The sequence below is a fragment of the Notolepis coatsorum genome (genome assembly GCF_963971535.1).
Source record: "Notolepis coatsorum genome assembly, chromosome: 13".
In the NCBI taxonomy this organism is placed as follows: Eukaryota; Metazoa; Chordata; class Actinopteri; order Aulopiformes; family Paralepididae; genus Notolepis; species Notolepis coatsorum.
In genome coordinates, this window is record NC_140177.1 from 9,910,131 (window position 1) to 9,933,433 (window position 23,303).

The following is a 23,303-nucleotide window of genomic DNA, read 5'->3' on the forward strand; positions in this document are numbered from 1 at the left end:
CGAGCAGTAGTTTCTCCGTAGGCTCCTTGAAGTACACCATAAGGAGCAGGACGATGCAGGCACTGATCTCCGAAACCTCTGGATGATATCTGGCCAGAACATCCCTGATCTTCGTGTTGTCCAGTTTCTGGCAGAACTGCAGGATGGTCCGTCCTCGATGACACAGGGCATCTTTGATCTTTTGAAGGACATCGGTGTCTGTCAGGAGGCCAAAGTGGGAGAAAAGCCCCGTCTGAGAGAAGAGAAAAGGCCATTCTTCTTTGACCGCCACCATCGTTGGTGCAGGCATTTTATTCAAGTAACGCCGCAGGATGACGTAGGTCCTCTCCATCAGAAGTTCTGCTCTCGCTGTCCCACCCATCCCTTCCTCTGTGTACAGACATACAAACCAAGTAACAACAATTAGATTTGATGTTGCCACATCTGAGAAATTGAGTGGCAAACCTTTAATTGTATTACTCATTCTGAATATTAAGGTGGCCTTTTTGCTTAATGTGGGATATTTATTCATGGTGTCAATTCACCAAAAGTAAAGTAGATTGCATGCCTGAGTAGATGTTCCGCAGATCCCTTTTCAAAGCCGCCATGGTTTCCTCTGTCTCCCCGTCCGGTAAGCTTGCTGGGCCCCACCTCACACACCTAGGGATAGGAAGGAATCATAGGCAACCTCTTAGTGGAATACATAAAAAAAGAAAAATTATAATATATATATTTTTTTATCATTCTTTCCAAAAGAAAAAAGGCCTCTAACGCTAATGGCACGCATACCAGAGGCTAACTGCCTACGAAAACAGGCACAGAAGCACTGAAAGAGGATTTCACCCATCTAATGAACACACTAGACTAGACAAATATCAAGATGTATCCATCAGTGGACCAATTGCATGCTTTTGCAGAGGACAAGAAGCCTTCAGACATTAAGCACCCCCCACAGCCCAAATGGAATGATAAAAAAAAACTATATATAAATATATATATATATTCTACTTTTTATTTTATTTTTGTCGACTAACTGCACATTTTGGCCAATCATAGTCGACTATCCAAATCCTTAGTCAGGGACAGCCCTAGAAATTATATTAAAAAAAAATCTACACATAATTTAAACATTCAATCCAAATAACCTAAGTTAGTCTAGCATTGGCAGTGCCACTTTAACCCCTAATTGCTGCGAGCGTGAATGGAGAGGACACTGGCGCCGTTTGTTTTGCCACCCCTACCCGTATTGGTCAACAGGACCTCTCGTCAGCCTGGACTCTCCTGCCACGCGAGTGGGCCGTCTTTCCTCTCTGCCTCTGCGGCGTCTAGCCAGAGTGTTGTTCCTGCTTTTATACTCCACTCTTGTTTTTACTTGTTGGAGAAGAGAGTGGCATCCGTCTCCAACCATTTCACCTCGCCTGCTAATGTCAGCAAAGGTGTCAGGATGGCTCCTGACAATTGTTCGGACGATACTGAGGCACGTGGTTCTGGTTGGGTTGTGCTCGTGCTCCATCATCTGATCCACCAAAGCGTTCACAAAGGCCCTTCTCTCATCTGGCTTTGGTCTCTGTTCTTTTTCCACTGCACGTTGAATGGCTGTTGACATCCGGTTCCAGTTGACACAAAAGTCTACATGCCATGCGCTGCCAGGCTGTGAAGAGTTTGGAGTGCTTGGGGGGCTGCACAACAGAGAGTGCGTGAATGATTGCATAGAGGTGTTCGGAGAGGACAGAGTGTTCACAGAGCTTGTTGTTGGGGAACTTGAAGCAATTGGATGTGTTGGGGAACTTGAAGCAATTGGATGGGGAGGGAGCACCTCCATATTAAGGGTTACTAACCCTAGAAGGGACAAAAACAGTTATGCCAATGTTCCAAGGGCATAGTTCCAAGTGTCACGCAAGTCTAAATATGAATTTACCTTTCTTAAGACCATCCATCAGCTTCCGACACTGGATTGGTTTGAGGTGTCGGACCAGATCCACCCTCTCCATTAAGGCCAGATCTTCGACACTCTCCACTCCAAGATCCTCAAGTAGGGTGGTCAGTAAGTCATCAGGGAGGCCCGGTAAATATGACCAAACTGCTTCCTTTATAGCTTCCATTACCTAGTCTCATTGATTAGGGTCAATCATGAATCAGTTTGTGCATATTCCCTACTTGTCTGTTTGCAGTGCACTATATGCGGTTAACTGCCAACATGTGCTCGCTATACAATCAACAATACAAAATCAACTATCTTAAGGTTACTTGATATCCTGCTCCACTTACGTCTGTCCTCACGTCTGTCATATCCTCCCTTTCCTGTTTAAACTGCTCCTGGAAAAGAATGGTGGAGCGCAATAAGCATCTGATCGTGCACGTTGTATGCTGGAAGAGGATAGTAGTCCAGTACATCTTTGTGCTTAATGCACACGTAATCCTCTTGGGCCACTCCTAAGTCACAGTACACACCCATGTCAATCAACTTCACACAAATGTGTTTCTCTGAGACAAAGTGGACAGAGTTTTGGGCAACAATGACCAGCATAATCTTCCCCATGTGAAGTCCTTCATCACTGTTCCCAAACAAGATGAACATCCCCTTTCTGTAGTCTGTGCCTTTGACTGTAACATTGTTACAAGCCACTGCAGACTGAGACTCAAATTGACAACTGGCTACAGATGCCCTGATCTTGTTGTTGTAATCATCCAAATAAAAGGCAGTCCCCTTCTCTACCTGTATAACAGGAGGAAACAAGTTTCCCGCACTCAGGTAGGCCTGGAGGAGTTGGTGTCTCTCTGCTAGTGTTTTGCACAGATTTTTGAAATTGTGCAATTTTCTGGCACACTGTTTGAAAAAAGTGTGTTTGCTTTCAAACCGCAGAGTCCACAGGCGAATAAGTGGGCCAAAGTGGATGATTAGATCTGGATAATGGCCAATATAGTGATGCTTTGGCCTCAGGGGGGCATTGGGGAAGAGCCTTTTCCTGTTGCATATGTACTCCTCTGTGATGACTTTCAGATATGCTACCTGGCCTTCTGTAATGACTGGTGCACAGATAAGCTCAACCATCTCTCTCAGCTGCAAAATGAGCTGCCACACCTCATTGTCACAGGGATCTTTAATCCTGCCACCCACCAAGAGAGGGAGTAATCTAAGGAAACACCAGTTTTGAACTGCATGCCCACTTAGTTTGTCACTGCTGGGAGAGAGGTCTGCTGGTTTGTCCCTACCATCGTTCCCTTCATATCGGAACTTGTTTTTGCACCGATTTAACTGCAGGTAAGTAAAATGATTCTCCTGGACTAAATGGCGAATATATAAAGGAAGGTCATAAGCCATGACTCCCTCAAATAAATCATGGCCTAGACATGGTGGGAGGCCAGGCTGGCAAACATGGAAATGAGAAAGCTGGTTGAAAGGAGAGTCAAACTTGATACCGCATACAGAGTCTGTGGTACTAGTTTCCAGGTCTTGCAAATTACTTGTGTATGATTGGACCGTTCTTGTGGCACCACACAACACTGGATTCTTCACAAAATCCTCTCTCTGTACCTGACAGTAGCGACAAAAATATTTAGATCGACTGAAGTTTTCTAAAAATCCCCCAATAGAATGGGATCCTAAGTTGTCTCCTGCAATGGCAACCAAAGAGCCCTTTAGTACAGTGCCATCAGATATGACTACACCTCTCTCCTCCAGGATTTTGAGGTCCTCAATCAGATGTGCAAAAACCTTTTTTAGCCCAAAATACTTAAAGTCCTGCTCCCTACATAAGAGAACAAGTTGCATTTGATCTATAGAAGATCTATTGTGAGGCAAGATGTCAGTCAGGGTTAGGTAAACAGCTAAGACCTTGTGCTTTTTCTTCCCTGAGCCCAGTGGATTAACAACCTCGAAGGCATCTTGGTACAGTATCAAACCAAGTGAGGAAGGGTCAGCTTTCAACATTGGATTACTTTGAAATCCTTCTCCATCCTTGACATCCTGATAGACAGCATCAGTAGATTGCTGCAAACGTGTCATGTTATACTGTTCTCGTAGAGACTCGTTTTTGAACAGTGTCACCAATGTCTCATGTATAGGTACATACTGAGCAAAGCATTCTTTGTCATTTTCATCATTGCCCAAGAGCAAAGGCACGGGATGAACATGGTTGAAACACTCTTTAAAAGCAGACTTCCTCTTTGTATCTGTACTGAGTCTTCCCTTGTTAAAAAGTGTGAGTAGATCATCTCTGTTCACTTCATCAACCATGCTGCTTATAGTGGCCTGAGGGATTCCAAGTTTCTTCAATTTCTCACTCAGAACGTTAAGTGTATGAGACAGGCCAAGTTCATGAGCAATTTGAAAGTCCTCAATAATGGTTTGTATGGTGCTTGCCGGTAAGAGTAGCTTAGTGTAAGGTTTGGTTCTTTCCCCACCACGGGCTTCTTGAAGTACTGTGATGATTGGTCCGCTGCTCTCCCACCCGCTCTGTTCCTTTAAGCCTACTCGCTCTGTTTTTCCTTTTGTTTTCTGTTAATCATTGCATTCCCCTATTCACACGCTTCTTCCCAGAGACGTCGTTGATTGGTTCTCCCCCGTCCACACGCTTATCAATCACATCCCTCAGCTGTCACTGCTTGTCAATTAAGCATTTCCCGTATTATTTATACCCCGTTCCCCATTCAAGTTTTGTTGGATCGTTTTGATATTTCTGTTGCATTCGCCGTTCCTGCTGCCTGCTGTTGTTTCCCTGTGCTTTGCCTCCAGGATATTCAAGAAGCATTCCTCTTGGACACCCTTTCCCCGAGGCGACGCGCTCGCTCCATTCTGTTCCAACGCTCTTTACGCACAACGCCTGGGTGAGTTTTTTATGACTGTCTTTGATCCAATTCCGTTTTTCGTGTGTTTTTATAACACTGAAGATTTCCAGCTTTTTATCAGACAGTCACTCACCCAGCGTTTAGCCTTTTTTGGATTGTTTCATTGGGATAATATTTTGGCCTAACATCTCCCACTGTGTGTTTACACACCAAAGATATTATCACATTGGATTTGTATTTTGGGACTTCGCTCACAGTGTTTATTTTGCACCGAAGATATCTATCACTTGGGATTGTGTTTGGAACGTTACTCACAGTGTGTATTTACACCGAAGATTCAGTCACTTGGATAACTCTGTTTTCGGGTACAAGTCACCTCTCCTGTTCACCTGCTCTGTTCCACCTGCACTCTGAGTTAACTCGCTCCCTCTCTCTCTCTCGGTCCCGCAACCACCTCGGAGATTCTGCCGAGAGAGGTCTGCAGAGCGGCTCTGACGTCAGCGTCTGCTTCCCCTGACTACCATCCCGGGAGAAGCTGCAGAGCAGCAACATTCATCCTTGCTTGTATTCCAGTCTTTGTTTGAACTCTTCCCAGTCTGTGCTGTTTATTTAGTCTTAATAAACAAGCCCTTGTTTTTGGCAACTCTGAATCCTACTCTCTTGTGTCGTTGCGTTTGGGGTCGGTGTCAAACCCTAACACTTAGATTGCAATTTCAAATAGAAAAGTGTAAGGTTATGTAAAAAAAGGGTTTCGTCCACAGCTAATGGCACTTCTGGTTCATCATGTTCACCAGCAGCTTCTGAATACGTCTGACTGGGTTCTGGCAATGACTCTGTAGACTTGTCTAGTACCAAGTCATCTAAAACTGAATCCTTGTGTTTCCTGGAAATATGTGAAGCAAAAGTCATTACGTTTGTGAACCTGCAATCACAACCTCTAAATGGACATGGCGATTCCATTCCTCCCTTTATGTGTGTCTTCAAATGCTTGATAAGAGAGGCTAAAGTGTCACACTTAAATGCACAAGCCTCAAGCACACATTTCAAGGATGTGTCAGGTGGTAGAGCTGATCTAGGTCTAGGCGGCTGACCAGCTTGCAGGTAGCACCTATGCAGCCTATATATATGAGATCTCAGTGCTGCGTGTTTTCTGAACCTCTGTGAGCAGTCAGGTATCCCGCACTGATAACGATAATTGGGGGCGTTACTGTGGAGCTGCGCGTGCTGGACAAAGGTATGCACACTCTCAGACACATGCTGACATCGAATATATTTACAGTGGAACATTGTTGTGCGTGCTATAGTTACATACCCAATCATTACATCTGCCTCACACTGAACACTGGTTAGCCTGGCTGCCTCACTGAACAAGATGCCACTGAACAGGATACTGTATGTTAAAGACCTCTCTGATGACCTAGAAAAAAGGAAACCAGAGAAAGGAGAGATTACAGTTTGCATGCAGATTATGAACGTATACTATAGGCTAATCTCAGGTGTACTGCACAGGAAACAAATAGTCTATAAACTACGTTCTGTGTTGCATATAGGCCTACCTATACAACCAGGAAGCAATCCGTGCATGGATCTGGGGAGACGTCAGTGCAGATTACTGTCCTGTACGCCTTGTCGGCCGGAAAGATTCAGGCATAGGCAATCAGTAGGCAGGCCCTAGGACAAGGGAGGGAGGCAAGAGGAAAGAAAAAAAACACAGGGAACGACGCATAAATTCATGTCAAACAGTACTGGATGAGGTGATTAATCTCAGGTGTACTGCACAGGAAACAAATATAGTCTATAAACTACGATCTGTGTGGGGGGAGCTCCAGTAGCTCACCACGTACCGCGAGTGCTATTTCAGCGCCGTGGACAAACGCGCTCGCGCGGATCTGGGGCTGAGCGCGTTCGAATCCCGGACGGCAGCCGTGCCTTTCCCAGAGTGTCTTTCCCCCCATCTGAACCCTCTCAGCCTGCTTCTGTCGGTCGAACTTGACCAAGTATGAATGCGAAGAAAAAAAAAAAACGATAAACGCTAAAAAGAACCAGCTGACTGGTCAAAGTTTTTAAAAAAAAACTACGATCTGTGTTGCATATAGGCCTACCTATACAACCAGGAAGCAATCCGTGCATGGATCTGGGGAGACGTCAGTGCAGATTACTGTCCTGTACGCCTTGTCGGCCGGAAAGATTCAGGCAGGCAATCAGTTGGCAGGCCCTAGGACAAGGGAGGAAGGCAAGAGGAAAGAAAAAAAACACAGGGAACGACGCATAAATTCATGTCAAACAGTACTGGATGAGGTGATTAATCTCAGGTGTACTGCACAGGAAACAAATAGTCTATAAATTAGTATTGTTTGTCTAGCAGTGTCGAGCTTGAGTGTTATACTCCGAGTACATACTGTAGTATAGACAGCATAGTTGGTGGTAGTATAGACATGGTAGCATAATAGTAAAATTCAGTAAGACAGTTATTATTAGTTAAAATTCTGATATTGAAGAAGTTTTGGTTGATAAAGTGGGCAGTTTATCCTGTGCTGAAAAGTCTCCATTCCAATAGAGTATATATTTTAGTGTTTATTTGATTGATTTGGCCTTTTATTTATTACGTTTCCACAGTTATTTCCTCATACTTTATTAACATTTTGTACATAATACAAGTTCATGTTAAAATGATGACACAAAAAGCCAGACCGAGGGCTTGTTTCATAAACAAACTGAACTTTCTTTTGCCTGCCTATACTGTATTTGTTTGGTGGAAACCTGATCATAAAGTAAAGTAAAAAAAAAAAAAAAAAAAGTAGTGTGCTATTTTTGTAGTGTAGCTTGTTACATTTATCTGGGGATAGCTTCCATTGTAGTTGAGCTATATTTAATCGAGTGTAACTAGTGTAGCTTACTACATTTTCCAAGTAGATTGCCCATCACTGGCTAAATGCTGCATGTAGCTAGTTAGCTGAACTGAAGCTATATAGGTAGCCAGGTAGCTAAATGGCTGGCTATACTATAGCTCCAGTTCAGAACAACACTTTTTCACTGGTAGTTTGTGGAAATGAACCAACTTTCCTCTCTTTCACACGGTAAAATTAGTTTGAACAGCCAGGAGCAATATAAAAAAAAACACAGTGGTCCCGTTGTTTGGTAGGCAACGTTGCATTACCCAACAGAGGTCAGACATAGCTAACAGCTAACATTAGCAGCAGGCACGCATAACGTGTAAAAACGCATAACCATGTAAAAAACGAACACAGCACTACTCCGCTGGCGTTTGCAATCGAAATCATAGATACAGAATAATATCCACCATTGACTTTATCATGCACTACTCACGTTTTATTGTCGATTAACGATGCAGAGACACAGCACACGCTGATACAACAATGGAGGAAGGTTGCAGGTATTCTGGGAGGCGAGGTACAGGTGTAGTGCATTCTGGGAGGCGCCCGCCCAGGAAGCTGGTGTGTGTGCAGGCAGCCTAGACAAGTCTCATCATGCATTATATAGTGGCCCCCAATACGCAGGTGCAGAACGGGTACTGATTGATTGATTGATTGATTGAAAACTTTATTAACAGATTGCAGAATGGGTACAATACAGTACAGCTCAATACACACAATTGTTAAGGGGATGCAGACCAGAGAAAGACTTTCGTCTTGTTTACATCAGGGTCCCCCATTTTCAATTCATCAGGACATACATCGTCATCATCATTTATTTATTCGTACATGGAATTACCACAGTCCAACAGTACATATAATTCACCAAATACCATGGCCGAAAATCTTCTACACCTGCCCCTACACACACACAACACACCAATAGACTTATTGTGTAAAACAAACAGAATATGCATTTTGCAAAAATGGAAACATCAACACAACCAAATTAAATCAACATAAATAAACCCATTTTGTGTATCTATCAGCAAACTACATATTTCGGTTCATTCATTTACACACACACACACACACACACACACACATACATGACATACAGACAGTACTGCTACATCTATACATTTATGAAACCGTACATTAGGTGGGGGGGGGCTGTACATTGGAGGTGGTTGGGTGGGTGGGGTGGGGGGGTTGGGTAGGTTGGGTATAGGAGGGGTGGGTGGACACTGTACAACTGTATACAAGCACATTGGAATATTGACAAAACCATGTTTGGTAATTTACTGTACATTGGAGGGGGTTGGGTTAGGACATTTACAGGGGCCAGTTTCGAATTGCAGTCTCCCGTATAGGTGTTCTTTGAGAGTGGTTTTGAAAGTGGGTAGTGATTCACATTCCTTTACAGCTTTGGGTAGGGCGTTCCACATTGATGTGGCATAATTGCGAAACATGTTTAGTCCCTGATTGAGCCGAATCTGGGTACCAGGCCCATTGCATGTTGCTGTACTCTGTCGTCTCTAAGCCATCCTAGGTTGTCAAAGTGGGCAGGGGTGAGGTGGGTTCTAGGAGTAAGGTCAAGCATGTAGTCTGACCAGTTTGTTTTGAGATGTTTGTGTAGCAGGGTGGATTATCCCTATGAACTTTCACCAGGTAGGGGGAACGCAGCATGCAGATCTGAGTCCAACTGAATCCCTGACTTTAGTGCAGGAGTAGAGTGGAGCTTTAGCAGAGTGGTGGATGGGGCCTATAGGATTTACTAACCTAGGGGTAGTGAGCTGGTCCTTCTTGCCCTCCAGGGCGACTCGCAGTAATTCCCCACACACCCACACTTCTCCTAATACTACCCGCACCCTCCCACACCTGGTGGCAGTAGTGATAGATGATATACTTTCTCCCCAAAGCAGTACCTTTCCTTGCTGATGAGCAGAGACCTGTCCCAATGATATAGGCTCCCCTGTTAGGGAAGTTTAGGCTGCAGAGGACTATGATGGTCCAGTTCTACACTGCCATCATCCAGTCCATCCTCACCCTCTCCATCATCACCTGGTTCCCTGCAGCCACGGTCAGGGACAAGGCTGCAGCGGGTGATACGATCAGCGGAGAGTGTGATCGGCTGCCCCCTTCCCTCCCTCGAGTCCCTACATTCCTCCAGGGCCTTGAGGAGGGCGAGGAAGATCATGGCAGACCCCGCCCACCCGGGTCACGACCTCTTCACCATGCTTTTCACCCTAGCAACCACCTAGAAACACCCTAGCAACCACATATAACACCCTAGCAACCACCTAGAAACACCCTAGCAACCACTTATAACACCCTAGCAACCACCTAGAAACACCCTAGCAACCACATATAACACCCTAGCAACCACCTAGAAACAACCTAGCAACCATATATAACACCCTAGCAACCACCTAGAAACACCCTAGCAACCACTTATAACACCCTAGCAACCACCTAGAAACACCCTAGCAACCACTTATAACACCCTAGCAACCACCTAGAAACACCCTAGCAACCATATATAACACCTTATTGTGAAATAAGAATAATATAATGTGATATGTTGATATGCTATTGTGAGATTACAACATCTGATGTGATATGACAGAGAAAGACTTTTGTCTTGTTTTTTTAATAAAATTACAATATATTATTGTGAAATAATAAATAAATTATGTGAAATATTCATATGCTACTGTGAGATTACAAAATGTGATGTGATATTACAGAGGATTTTGATTGCAATATTTTATTGTGAAATAAGAATAATATAATGTGATATGTTGATATGCTATTGTGAGATTACAACATCTGATGTGATATTACAGAGAAAGACTTTCGTCTTGTTTTGTATAAAATTACAATATTTTATTGTGAAATAAGAATAATATAATGTGATATGTTGATATGCTACTGTGAGATTACAACATCTGATGTGATATTACAGTGGATTTTGATTGCAATATTTTATTGTGAAATAATAAATAAATTACGTGAAATATTCATATGCTACTGTGAGATTACAACATCTGATGTGATATTACAGAGGATTTTGATTGCGGTATCTTATTGTGAAATAAGAATAATATAATGTGATATGTTGATATGCTATTGTGAGATTACAACATCTGATGTGATATTACAGAGAAAGACTTTCGTCTTGTTTTGTATAAAATTACAATATTTGATTGTGAAATAAGAATAATATAATGTGATAAATTGATATGCTATTGTGAGATTACAACATCTGATGTGATATTACAGAGAAACACTTTCGTCTTGTTTTGTATAAAATTGCAATATCTTATTGTGAAATAAGAATAATATAATGTGATATGTTGATATGCTACTGTGAGATTACAACATCTGATGTGATATTACAGTGGATTTTGATTGCAATATTTTATTGTGAAATAATAAATAAATTACGTGAAATATTCATATGCTACTGTGAGATTACAACATCTGATGTGATATTACAGAGGATTTTGATTGCGGTATCTTATTGTGAAATAAGAATAATATAATGTGATATGTTGATATGCTATTGTGAGATTACAACATCTGATGTGATATTACAGAGAAAGACTTTCGTCTTGTTTTGTATAAAATTACAATATTTGATTGTGAAATAAGAATAATATAATGTGATAAATTGATATGCTATTGTGAGATTACAACATCTGATGTGATATTACAGAGAAACACTTTCGTCTTGTTTTGTATAAAATTGCAATATCTTATTGTGAAATAAGAATAATATAATGTGATATGTTGATATGCTACTGTGAGATTACAACATCTGATGTGATATTACAGTGGATTTTGATTGCAATATTTTATTGTGAAATAATAAATAAATTACGTGAAATATTCATATGCTACTGTGAGATTACAACATCTGATGTGATATTACAGAGGATTTTGATTGCGGTATCTTATTGTGAAATAAGAATAATATAATGTGATATGTTGATATGCTATTGTGAGATTACAACATCTGATGTGATATTACAGAGAAAGACTTTCGTCTTGTTTTGTATAAAATTACAATATTTGATTGTGAAATAAGAATAATATAATGTGATAAATTGATATGCTATTGTGAGATTACAACATCTGATGTGATATTACAGAGAAACACTTTCGTCTTGTTTTGTATAAAATTGCAATATCTTATTGTGAAATAAGAATAATATAATGTGATATGTTGATATGCTACTGTGAGATTACAACATCTGATGTGATATTACAGAGGATTTTGATTGCAATATTTTATTGTGAAATAATAAATAAATTATGTGAAATATTCATATGCTACTGTGAGATTACAACATCTGTGAAATAAGAATAATATAATGTGATAAATTGATATGCTATTGTGAGATTACAACATCTGATGTGATATTACAGAGAAACACTTTCGTCTTGTTTTGTATAAAATTGCAATATCTTATTGTGAAATAAGAATAATATAATGTGATATGTTGATATGCTACTGTGAGATTACAACATCTGATGTGATATTACAGAGGATTTTGATTGCAATATGTGAAATATTCATATGCTACTGTGAGATTACAACATCTGATGTGATATTACAGAGGATTTTGATTGCGGTATCTTATTGTGAAATAAGAATAATATAATGTGATATGTTGGTATGCTATTGTGAGATTACAACATCTGATGTGATATTACAGAGGATTTTGATTGCGGTATTTTATTGTGAAATAAGAATAATATAATGTGAAATCAAAAGATACTGTCTTTTTTACATGTATTTGTTGGGATATTACAGGAGGCCTTAATTACAATATGTTACTGTAAGATAATACTGTTAAATGTTGTGAAATGCTGGTTACTTTTTACAGTGTAGGTTTCTTTTCATTTATTTTGAACAGACAGTAGTGCCTAGTTCCACCTAGTGTCATATAGTCCCTCCTGGCTGAGATAGCGTGTACAGCCTGGCCCTGTAGTGCATCAAGCAGTAAACACAAATAAAGTTTATTATTATATGATCTGTTTGACCTTTTCCTCTCGTTTGTTCTTGCAGCACCCCATTCTCACACAGGAGATGAAGGACCTGGCCACTCACACGCCAGTGAAGAGTCACATGACCACGCCCACGGTATGGAACTGTTATTGGATCGAGTGGTAGAGGTGGAACACTCTCTCATTTAACCCTTTAGCATCCGCAGAGCTAATGATGCTAATGATGGAGCATCGCCGTCGGTTGTGTGATAGTAAAGGGCTAACCTTCTGTATTGTCACAGTGAAAGGGTTAACCGGCTGTCGTGTGGCAGTGAAAAGGTTAAAAAATACAAATGGATAAATAAAACTCTTCACTAATAATAGTAAAAAATAGTACTAACCTGGTTACTACCAAGTCTCACGGTATAGTCCTCCCTGTTGAGAAATATTGCTTAATTATCTAATGAAGGTTGCAACACTGAAACGTGGGAAGGGTCGTAATTCCTTGTTCCTGCATGTTTTAAACCCTGGATCTCCTGTAGAATAGAATAGAATTGAAATACTTTTATTATCCCGAGGGAAATTTGGCAACAGGTACAGTGTTTCACCTAGGATTTTTTTCAGGGGGGGTGGTAGGCCCCCAAAACTACTAGTAAGGCGGTTGTTAGTATCGGTGCATTTCTCTACACTGAGCTGAAATGAAATGATTGCACATAAATTAGGTGAATAAATATTAACAAGGTGATTGATTGAATGAAAACTTTATTAACAGATTGCAGAATGGGTACAATACAGTACGGCTCAATACACACAATTGTTAAGGGGATGCAGACCAGAGAAAGACTTTCGTCTTGTTTACATCAGGGTAGGGGTGGACGGTATAAACGGTATACGGTATAAACGGTATTAATTTGCTCTACGGTATGGATTTTGACTATACCGTGTAACCGGTAGAGTAGCTCTAAAATAGCAATGACGTCACAGCGCGACTATTTCAATCGCATTTGCCCCTAAAAATAGATAGAATTAGTCATAGATAATAGATATGTGCAAACTGGAAAAAGTTATTTAGGAGGCTTTCGCGCAGTGGGCGTGTCAACACGCAATTGTCATTTCATAATAAACACATATCACCGCGGCGCACAGCAAGTTTCAATTTCAGTTCCTGGCATTTTTAACCAGTGGAGAAAGGTAAGATATTTCCCTATCGTTTTTCTTATATGAATTATTCTACGTTAATAAAACATACCTGGTGATCAACTACAGTTTGCTGTAAACATTACGATATGTGTGTAGTGTTATGATAGCGACGGCTGCAGCGGGAGCCGGGAGGACGGCTGCAGCAGTGGATTTGCAGGGGCTCTTTCAGGTCTGGTCACAGGCCCGTCAAACAGCGCCCCCCCCACCCAACGGCTGAATTGCCAATGGCTGAATTGGAGTATTGCACTGTGCAATATTGGCTATATAAAGAATGACATCCTCAAGGCATGTAGATTTATAATATTTTAACTTAAAACTAGGCTACTTTTGCGTATAAAGTCATTATATTCCAAATAAAATAAGTCCCAAGTCGAGACTCCTGCTCCCATTGCAAACAGCGGGGCTGGATGCTGGATTTTGCTAGAAGCATAGCTGCAGAGCCGCTATGTTAAAAATTGCCATTGGCAATTTTGGCATTTTTTTACAGAGGAAAACATTTATAATAAAAAAATTATAATAATAATAATTTAAAAAGAAAAATATATATATATAGTTTTTTTTTGTTTATATATATATATATATATATATATAAAGGTATATGTAAATTAATAATAATTATGAATTATGAGTGAATTTGTGTTTCACGTGTTGTCATAGAGAAACCTCCACTGACACACCCCCACACACACACACTTATTATACTTGTCTCGGAATGGATTTGGTTTCTGCGTCTCCGTAGACCGCGCTGCACCACCGGTTTAATGTCTTAGTGAAGATTGATTTATATGAAAACCGATTTATGTATAATTTAGCTATAATTTAGCTGATTAAAGCAAACTTTAATAAAAAAAAATTATATATATTTTTTTTTAAATATATTTGTTCTGGAGGGGCGGGGCGTCCGGTTGGCGGGGCAATGGTAGGGGAAACACTGAGGTAGTAAAAACAACACAAGCAGTGTAAACAAATAAGTCAATATAATTTACTATCTAACTACCGGTAACTGAAAAAATACAGTATTCACATAAGGTGCAGTATGCATAAGGTAGTGTTATAATTTACTATCTAACTAACTGAAATATACAGTATTCACAGTATCACAGTATTCACATAAGGTGCAGTATGCATAAGGTAGTGTTATAATTTACTATCTAACTAACTGAAATATACAGTATTCACAGTATCACAGTATTCACATAAGGTGCAGTATGCATAAGGTAGTGTTATTGTCCTCCTTGGGTTCCTATTAGTTCTAGTTGGATGTCTGGCAGCAGTCCCTGCCCACTGTTGTGGAGCCTGATGGCCGCTGGTATGAAGGACTGTCCGAGGCGGTTAGTTGAGTGTCGGGGGGGGTATGAGTCTGTGGCTGAGATGTTATTCATACAGAACGTCTCTCCTGCTTCTCCACGGGGACCGCTCACGACCACATGATGTCCGTCGGCCTGTGGGTTCTGGCCGGGATCGTGGCCTTCCTGGTCGTGGAGAAGTTTGTGCGCCTGTTGAAGGGAGGAGGCCATTCACATTCACATGGTAGGTGTCTGCTGGGAACACAACTCATTCACATGGTAGGTCTCTGCTGGGAACACAAGTCATTCACATGGTAGGTCTCTGGGAACACAAGTCATTCACATGGTAGGTCTCTGCTGGGAACACAAGTCATTCACATGGTAGGTCTCTGCTGGGAACACAAGTCATTCACATGGTAGCTCTCTGCTGGGAACCGATCTATTCCTCTCCTCTCTATTCTCCTCTATATTCTCTCCATTCCTCTCTTTATTCCACTCCTCTCCATTCCTCTCTCTATTCTCCTCTATTCCTCTCCTCTCTATTCCTCTATCTATTCCTCTCCTCTATTCCTCTCCTCTCTATTTCTCTCATCTATTCCTCTCCTATCTATTCCTCTCCTCTCTATTCATCTCCTATATTCCTCTCCTCTATTCCTCCCCTCTCTATTCCTCTCCTCTATTCATCTCCTCTCTATTCCTCTCCTCCATTCCTCTCCTCCGTTCCTCTCCTCTATTCCTCTCCTCTCTATTCTCATCCTCCCCATTCCTCTCCTCTATGCCTCTCTTCTATTCTCCTCTCTATTCTCCTCCTCCCCATTCCTCTCTTCTATTCTCCTCATTCCCATTCCTCTCCTCTCTATTCTCCTATCTATTCCTCTCCTCTATTCCTCTCCTCTCTATTCTCAGTCTCTATTCCTATATATTCTCCTCCTCTCTATTCTCCTCCTCCCCATTCATCTCCTCTATTCCTCTCCTCTCTATTCTCCTCATCCCCATTCCTCTCCTCTATTCCTCTCCTCCATTCTCCTGCACTCCCCCATCCAACCTCCCCTCCTCGCCCAATAGTTGCTGAATGTCACTACATGAGCCCGTTTCAAATTATATATTTTTTATCAAAAAAGAGGATATGGAGAGGGCTTCAGCGTTCTTGTTTTGTTTCGGTAGGTGCTCTTTGGATTAAATCCGGGGTAGGATTCGTTTGTAGAAGAAAAGTTGAGATCCAAGGCAGCTCTACAAATTTTAAAAAGCCTTTATTTGTTGGCTTACATTATTTAGATTTTTTTTTAAAAACCGACATGTTTCGGCCGATACATGGCCTTCTTCATGGTGTTGTAGCTGTGACAAAACAATACTGTGACTAAATAAAGAAAAAAGGAAAAAACAGAACTCTGGGAGAGACTAATTACAATGGGGGACAGCTGGTCCCAAATGAATGAAGGCAAAGCACATTCTCAACTTGACATAGTTAGAAGACAATCCACTTATAAGTTATGTCTATGTTGAAGGAATATACAATAATACTAAATAGAAATAAAAAATTTGTATATTATATATGTATATATACACACAGACTCAAAATATTATAACAACATAAGGAAATGTGCCAAAAACAAACATAGAATAGATCAATAATAATATCAAAAAATATATAAAAAAATATGAAAAACAACAATGTAAGATCATTGAGTAATGCGAGACAAAAAATACTACTATATAATGTAACCTACTTAGCCTATAGAAGTGACAACATGTCCATAGAGTCATTTAAACCTGCAAAGAGGTGGCCTGTAGTCTATCAAAATACAATAAATAACAATGTATAAATACAATAAATAAATAAAGTGTTCTACTGGCCTATAAAAATGATACCATGTCTATGGAATCATTTAAACCTGGGAGTGAGGTGGCCTGTAGTCTATCGATCCAGCGACTTTCTTTCTGGTTTAGAATTCTTTGTCTATTTCCTCCTCTAGACGTGAGTGGAACACTGTCAATTCCGATAGCTGTAAATAAAACAGAGGTACTTTGGTGAACTTCATGAATATGTTTAGCCATTGCATAATCCATGTTGTTAGTTTTGATAGCATATTTATGATCTGCCAGTCGATCAAGTAGGCGGCGTTTCGTACGACCAACATAAAAAGAGTCACATTTGGAACAAGACGGTATATAAATAACATGTGTCGTTTGACAATTAATAAAGCTGTTAGAAGTATATGTCTGTTTTGTAACTGGGTGGGTAAATCCTTTTGATCTTACCACCACATTGCATTGTTTGCAGTGACCACATCTTTTTTTTTTTTAATTTTTTTTATTATTGCAAAACAATACTTATTAAAAGTCAGTACTCAACACACAATGTATAATGAAACTTTCAGTAAAGGTGGTTAAAATATATGCAAGTACAGAAACAGGATAAAACAAAAATAGTCAATAATAACATTTTAACCGTATACCGTGTATATCCAGCGAAGTTACAATTATATAAATGTTAGTATATAATATACCCCTAATACCTATTTTCTAAAACCCTACACACATATGCTCCAGCTCAAATCCCCCCCTCCCGGACCCCCTCTTGGATAGTACCTCCATTATCCCTCACTCCTAACCAGACATCACCATTATAGGCTAGCTTTTATTCTCTCCACCACTTCTAACCACATTAACATTTTGGATTCATTGAGCCCCAGAATTCTTGCTGTTGATATTTCTTGATATATCACATCAAGATATGTAAGAAACCACACTTTCCGGCACATTTTTTCCGGTTGAAACCAACGTGATGCAATCAGTTTTTTAGCTACTGTGATACCCGATAAAACCAATCTTTTTAGTTGTGGGTTCACTGCAAACTCAAAAACATCATTCAATAGCAATACCGCGGGGTGTACAGGTATATTCCAAAATACGAGTATTGATAATTGTTGGGACACATCTTCCCAGAATGCCTTAACTGGTGGGCAGTCCCAATACATGTGCATACATGTTCCTTCGTCCCCATTTGCACATTGGGAGCATTTGGAGTCTTGTATAAGCCCCATTTTGCACAGCCTTATAGGAGTCAAGTATGTCCTGTGAATATAGTTCAGATTGATTTGTTGATGATCCGGGTTCCTTGATGTAAGTCGGACATTTGCCCAGGCTCCTTGCCAATCAAAGTCATTTTCCAGGTCTGGTATATCCCTCCTCCAGACATTGTCTAGTTGAAGGGTTTCGTACGAGGACGTTAGTAATTGATAATAAAAACCTGATACAAAACCTCCCAATGTATCTCTTTCATAGAAAAATTTGTGGTATCTGTGGTGTTCAATTGGTATGTGTAATGGAACACCGTGAGATCTCATACAAAGTCGTAACTGTATGTAAAAAAGCCATGTGGACTCGGTGAGGTTAAACTTTATGCATATTTCGACATAACTACAGAGGCCCTTGTTATTAAAAATATCCCCTAATGAGTGTATGCCTCTTTCTTCCCATACAGGGAATCTTATAGGTCGTTTTCCCATTAAGAGAGCATTGTTATTGAATATGGGAGTGTGATTATGCCATACTTGATTGTTAGGAAATTTCCTTTGTGTTTCCCGCCATGTCCTGATTGCATGGGTTATTATTGGGCCAAATTCTCGCTCACAATGCTTGATTGAAAGTTTAGTGTATGCTATGTCTTTCAATCTCTGTGGGGCTACTATGTTTTCTTCTAATTTTCTCCAAGATACCAAAGCCTCGGGGTCAAACCATATCTTCTTCAATGGTCTTAATGTGAAGGCATTAAAATATTGTAAAAAATCTGGGACTGCCATGCCACCGTCTGCTTTACTTCTCTGTGCGGTGGATCTTTTTATGCGAGGTGGTTTGTTATTCCAAATAAATTTGTATGTGGAGGTTTGTAATCTTTTCCAGTAGCCCTCTGGAGGAGGTAACGGAAGCATTGAGCTGAAGAAATTGATTCTTGGTAATACATCCATCTTAACTATTGATACCCTTGCCTGTACTGAGTTTTTAAGTTTTGCCCACCTGTCCAGGTCGTCCTTGATTTTGTTCTGTATTTTTGTGTAATTGTGCTTCACCGTTTGTCTTATGGTGGGGAATATTTCCACTCCCAAGCATCTGAAATGTTTTACCATCGGTATCGCACCTGGGAGGGTTATATCTTTTTTTGCAGGGGTGTTAAGTGGAAGGAAAGCCGACTTCGGCCAATTTATCTTAAATCCCGATAAATCACCAAAGTTCTCAATCAACTTGAGCAGATGAGGCAATGTGGTGTTGGGGTTTTGCATGAACAATATTACGTCGTCCGCATATAAACAAATTTTTTGTTGTGTGCCCTTGATTACGATTGGTTCTATGGATTGGGATTGTCTTATATATTGTGCTAAAGGCTCTAATGATAAATTGAATAGTCCGGGACTAAGAGGGCAACCCTGTCTGGCAGAGCGTGATACCGGAAAGATTTTGGAGATGATTGTGCCTGTTGTAATCATGGCCGATGGGTCCTTGTATAGTACTTTAATCATATCAATGAAACCTTTTCCTAACCCCATCCTTTCCAATACTGCCCATAGAAACGACCATTCCAACCTGTCAAATGCTTTCATAGCATCCAGGGATAGTATCGCCTTAGGTGTGATGTCCTCTTTGTCTGTATCTAGTACGTGCAGTATTCGCCTTATGTTATCATTGATCAGGCGACCTTTTATGAAGCCTGTTTGGTCCGTATGAACTAAAGACGTCATATGCTTTTGCAATCTGATGGCTAATATCTTAGAGTACAGTTTGACATCGGTTCCGAGGAGGCTTAAAGGACGGTAACTACCGCATTCAGTGGGGTCTTTGTCTTTTTTGTGAAGAACTGAAATGAGTGCGGTATTTTGGTGTTCAATGAAGCTTCCCTCTTTGACTGAGTATAAGATCATATTTAGTAATAAGGGTCCAAATATGTCCCAGCAAGAAATGTACATTTCTGATGGGATACCGTCAATTCCCGGAGCTTTGCCGTTTTTCATTCCGGATATGGCCTTCTTGAGTTCTTCTAATGTGATCGGTACTTCTAACTGTTTAGCTTCTTCATCCGTAAGTTTAGGGAGAGTAATTTGATTAAGATATGTGTCTAATTTGTCTTGATCAAAGGTCGTTTCTGAGTTATATAAATCGGAGTAGAATTCTTTGAATGTATCGTTTATTATTTTGGGTTCTGTTACTAGAGCTTGTTGTTTCCTAATGGCAGTTATATCTGCAAATTTTGCATTAATTCTTAGTCGCATGGCTAATAGGTGACTAGGTTTAGAACCTTGGAAGTACTGCTGTTGTCTAGTGCTGCGTATTTGCAATTCCGATTTTTGTCTGTACATTGCTTTGATCTCGGTCTTTAGAATGTTAACTTGGTTATCTAGTCTAGTAGAGTTGTTGTATTTTAAAGAATTAAAAAGCGTTGAGTAAAGCGTTTCCATTTCAGACAGTTTTGTGTTTTGATTTTTGCGCAATATGGAGGTAAATCTATCCGAGAAATCCTTGATCATATTCTTTACCGACATCCATAATATTCTGGGATCTTGCACCGAGTTAGCATTATCTTGTAGGAATACTGTGAGAGCTTCTTTAATTTGTGTAATGAATTCCTTGTTGTTAAGCAGCATCGAATTAAAACGCCATCTTGGGGCCCGGGTAGATAGTGTACCAAATGTTGCTTTCAGGATTAAGTAGCAGTGATCTGATAGCGCATTGGGTGTCATTTCCACTTCGTATTTATCAAATATTCTCGGGGATGCAAAGACGTAATCAATTCTGGATAGTGTGTTGTGTCTCGCCGAACGACAGGAGTACTTGCGGGTCATGGGGTTAAGTGAACGCCATAAATCAGTTACTCCTGTTGATTTCGACCAATCTTTTAATGCTTTAGATGAATTCTTTTGTTCGCTGGAGAAGGAAAGGTAAGTTTTGTCCATCCTTGGGTTCCAAATGGCATTAAAATCCGCACCTATTATATATGAGTACTCGGGATGGTTTAACATTTCTCCTGTTAGTGAAGTGAAGAAACCCACTTCGTACAAATTCGGGGCATATACCGCTGCCAATGCAATTTTCCTGTTATTGTGTATAATCCTAGCTATAGTTATGCGCCCCTCAGCATCCGACCATACCCCTTTCAATTCGATATTTAATTTGCGTCTGACGACTATGGCTACCCCTCTAGTTCTCGTAGCAAAAGAAGAGTGACCAATATTATGGTATATGTTATCCGCTAACGTATTTATGTCTCCCTCTAAAATGTGCGTTGCAGTGACCACATCTATACATTCCTATAGGAGGCTTTGGTAACCATGTAGATTTAACATCTGCCGGTAGATGGCTTCGTACTAATTTATCTCCGAGATTGGGGGCTCTCCTACAGAGGGGCGGGTCAGGGAATATGTTAGACAGGGCCTCATCACATTGGATCAGGCTCCAATTATTATTTTTTTTTTTTTATTGGTCTTTTTCCCCCTCCATTTTCCTCCGATTTTCTCCCATCCCAATGTTAGTCGTATGCCAATTCCCAGTCCCTTCCTGGTCGCTGCGCTTTACCCCCCACAGTCAGATCATTTGGGAGAGTGGAGGCTACCACGTGCTTCCTCCGACACACGTCCAGCCAATCACCGCTTCTTTTCACCTGGCAGCGCGGATTCTCATTGAGAGGGCGTAGCGTGTGGGAGGACCACACTATCCCCCTCACGTCCAATCCGCGCTTAGCAGGCGCCCCGACCGAACTGTAGGAGTCGCTGTTTACAACGACCCGGACCCACCCCGCCAGCTTCTCCCACCCTCTGATACAGCCAATTGTATCAGTGCAGACGGCCAGCCAAGCTGGTGACAACCCCGGAGCTGTGAGCTGGATTCGAACAGGCGAACCAAGCTCACAGCTCCGGGGCTGGTGACGAACGCAATCTCCGCTCGACCACCTAACCGCCAGGCTCCAATTCTTTTTAATTATATTGCGAACAGCAAGGGCCTTAGTACTATAGGTGGTAGAGAAAAAAACCCTATCGGTTTTCTCTTTTAGTGTCTTTCTTTTTAAGAGAGAGTCGCGTTCTACAGTAGCGGCTTCAGATATAGCTGTTTTAAGAGTGTTATGTGTATAGCCACGTTCTCTGAAGCGATCATACATTTCTCCGCTCTTTTCTCTAAAATCAGCTTCACTGTCACAGATTCTACGTACTCTTTTAAATTGGCCGTAGGGAACATTGTTGATCAGAGTAGAGGGATGGAAGCTATCTGCATGTAAAATAGTATTTTTATGAGTTAACCTCCTGTACAATGACGTATGTAGGTCACCATTCAAATCTTTAGTGATTTCTAAGTCCAGAAAATGGATCTTATCAGGACTAAAATCTAGAGACAGTTTTATATTTGGGTTAGTGTTGTTCAAATAACTATGAAATGCTTTCAATTCATCAATAGTGCCTTTCCACCACATAATGATGTCATCTATATATCTGGCCCACCAGATGATCTTATCTTTAAATACGTTTTCAGTGTTGAACACATAGTCCTCCTCCCATTTCCCCATAAACAAGCCTGCATATGAAGGGCTAAAACATGCACCCATAGCACAGCCTTTTACCTATATCGATACATTTTGTCCTGAAATAAAAACACATTGTTAAGTAAAGTAAATGTAGTTAGTTCGACCAAAAAATCTGTAGGGGGGTCCTGTGAGTCAGTGCGAGTATCTAAAAAATGTCTCATGGCTGTCATGCCTTGGCAATACTGGTGTAAAGGGCTTCTACATCCATTGTCACCAAGTAAGTGCCTGGTCCAATATTACCTTGCTCTTTGATTTGATTGAGAACATCTGTAGTGTCCTGTAGATAAGCTGGAAGCGTTGGAAGTAGTGGCTTAATAAAAAAAATCTACGTATGTAGATATAGGTTCAGTTAGGCTATCGTTCCCTGAAATCACTGGTCTCCCTGGTGGTTCAGTTTTTGATTGATTGATTGAAAAGTTTATTAACAGATTGCAGAATGGGTACAGTACAGTACAGCTCAAAACATACAATTGTTAAGGGGATGCAGACCAGAGAAAGACTTTCGTCTTGTTTACATCAGGGTCCCCCATTTTCAATTCATCATAACATATATGACATACATGACATACAGATAGACAGTACTGCTACATCTATACATTTATGACATATCAGATTTGC

The 23,303-nt window shown here is 40.7% G+C and overlaps 1 protein-coding gene across 1 annotated transcript in view; it reads left to right on the forward strand.

The window, feature by feature from the left end:
* The window catches only part of LOC311238898 (uncharacterized protein), a gene marked incomplete at its 3' end in the record, with an annotated part of 115,927 nt that extends 98,827 nt beyond the window's left edge, over positions 1-17,100 (forward strand). Inside the window, exons 4-6 of the mRNA XM_084327094.1 lie at positions 12,718-12,792; positions 15,222-15,400; positions 17,095-17,100. Of these exons, the coding sequence (XP_084183220.1) occupies positions 12,718-12,792; positions 15,222-15,400; positions 17,095-17,100 (260 nt within the window). The remainder of the gene's footprint in view (positions 1-12,717; positions 12,793-15,221; positions 15,401-17,094) is intronic.
* Positions 17,101-23,303: the final 6,203 nt, after the last annotated feature.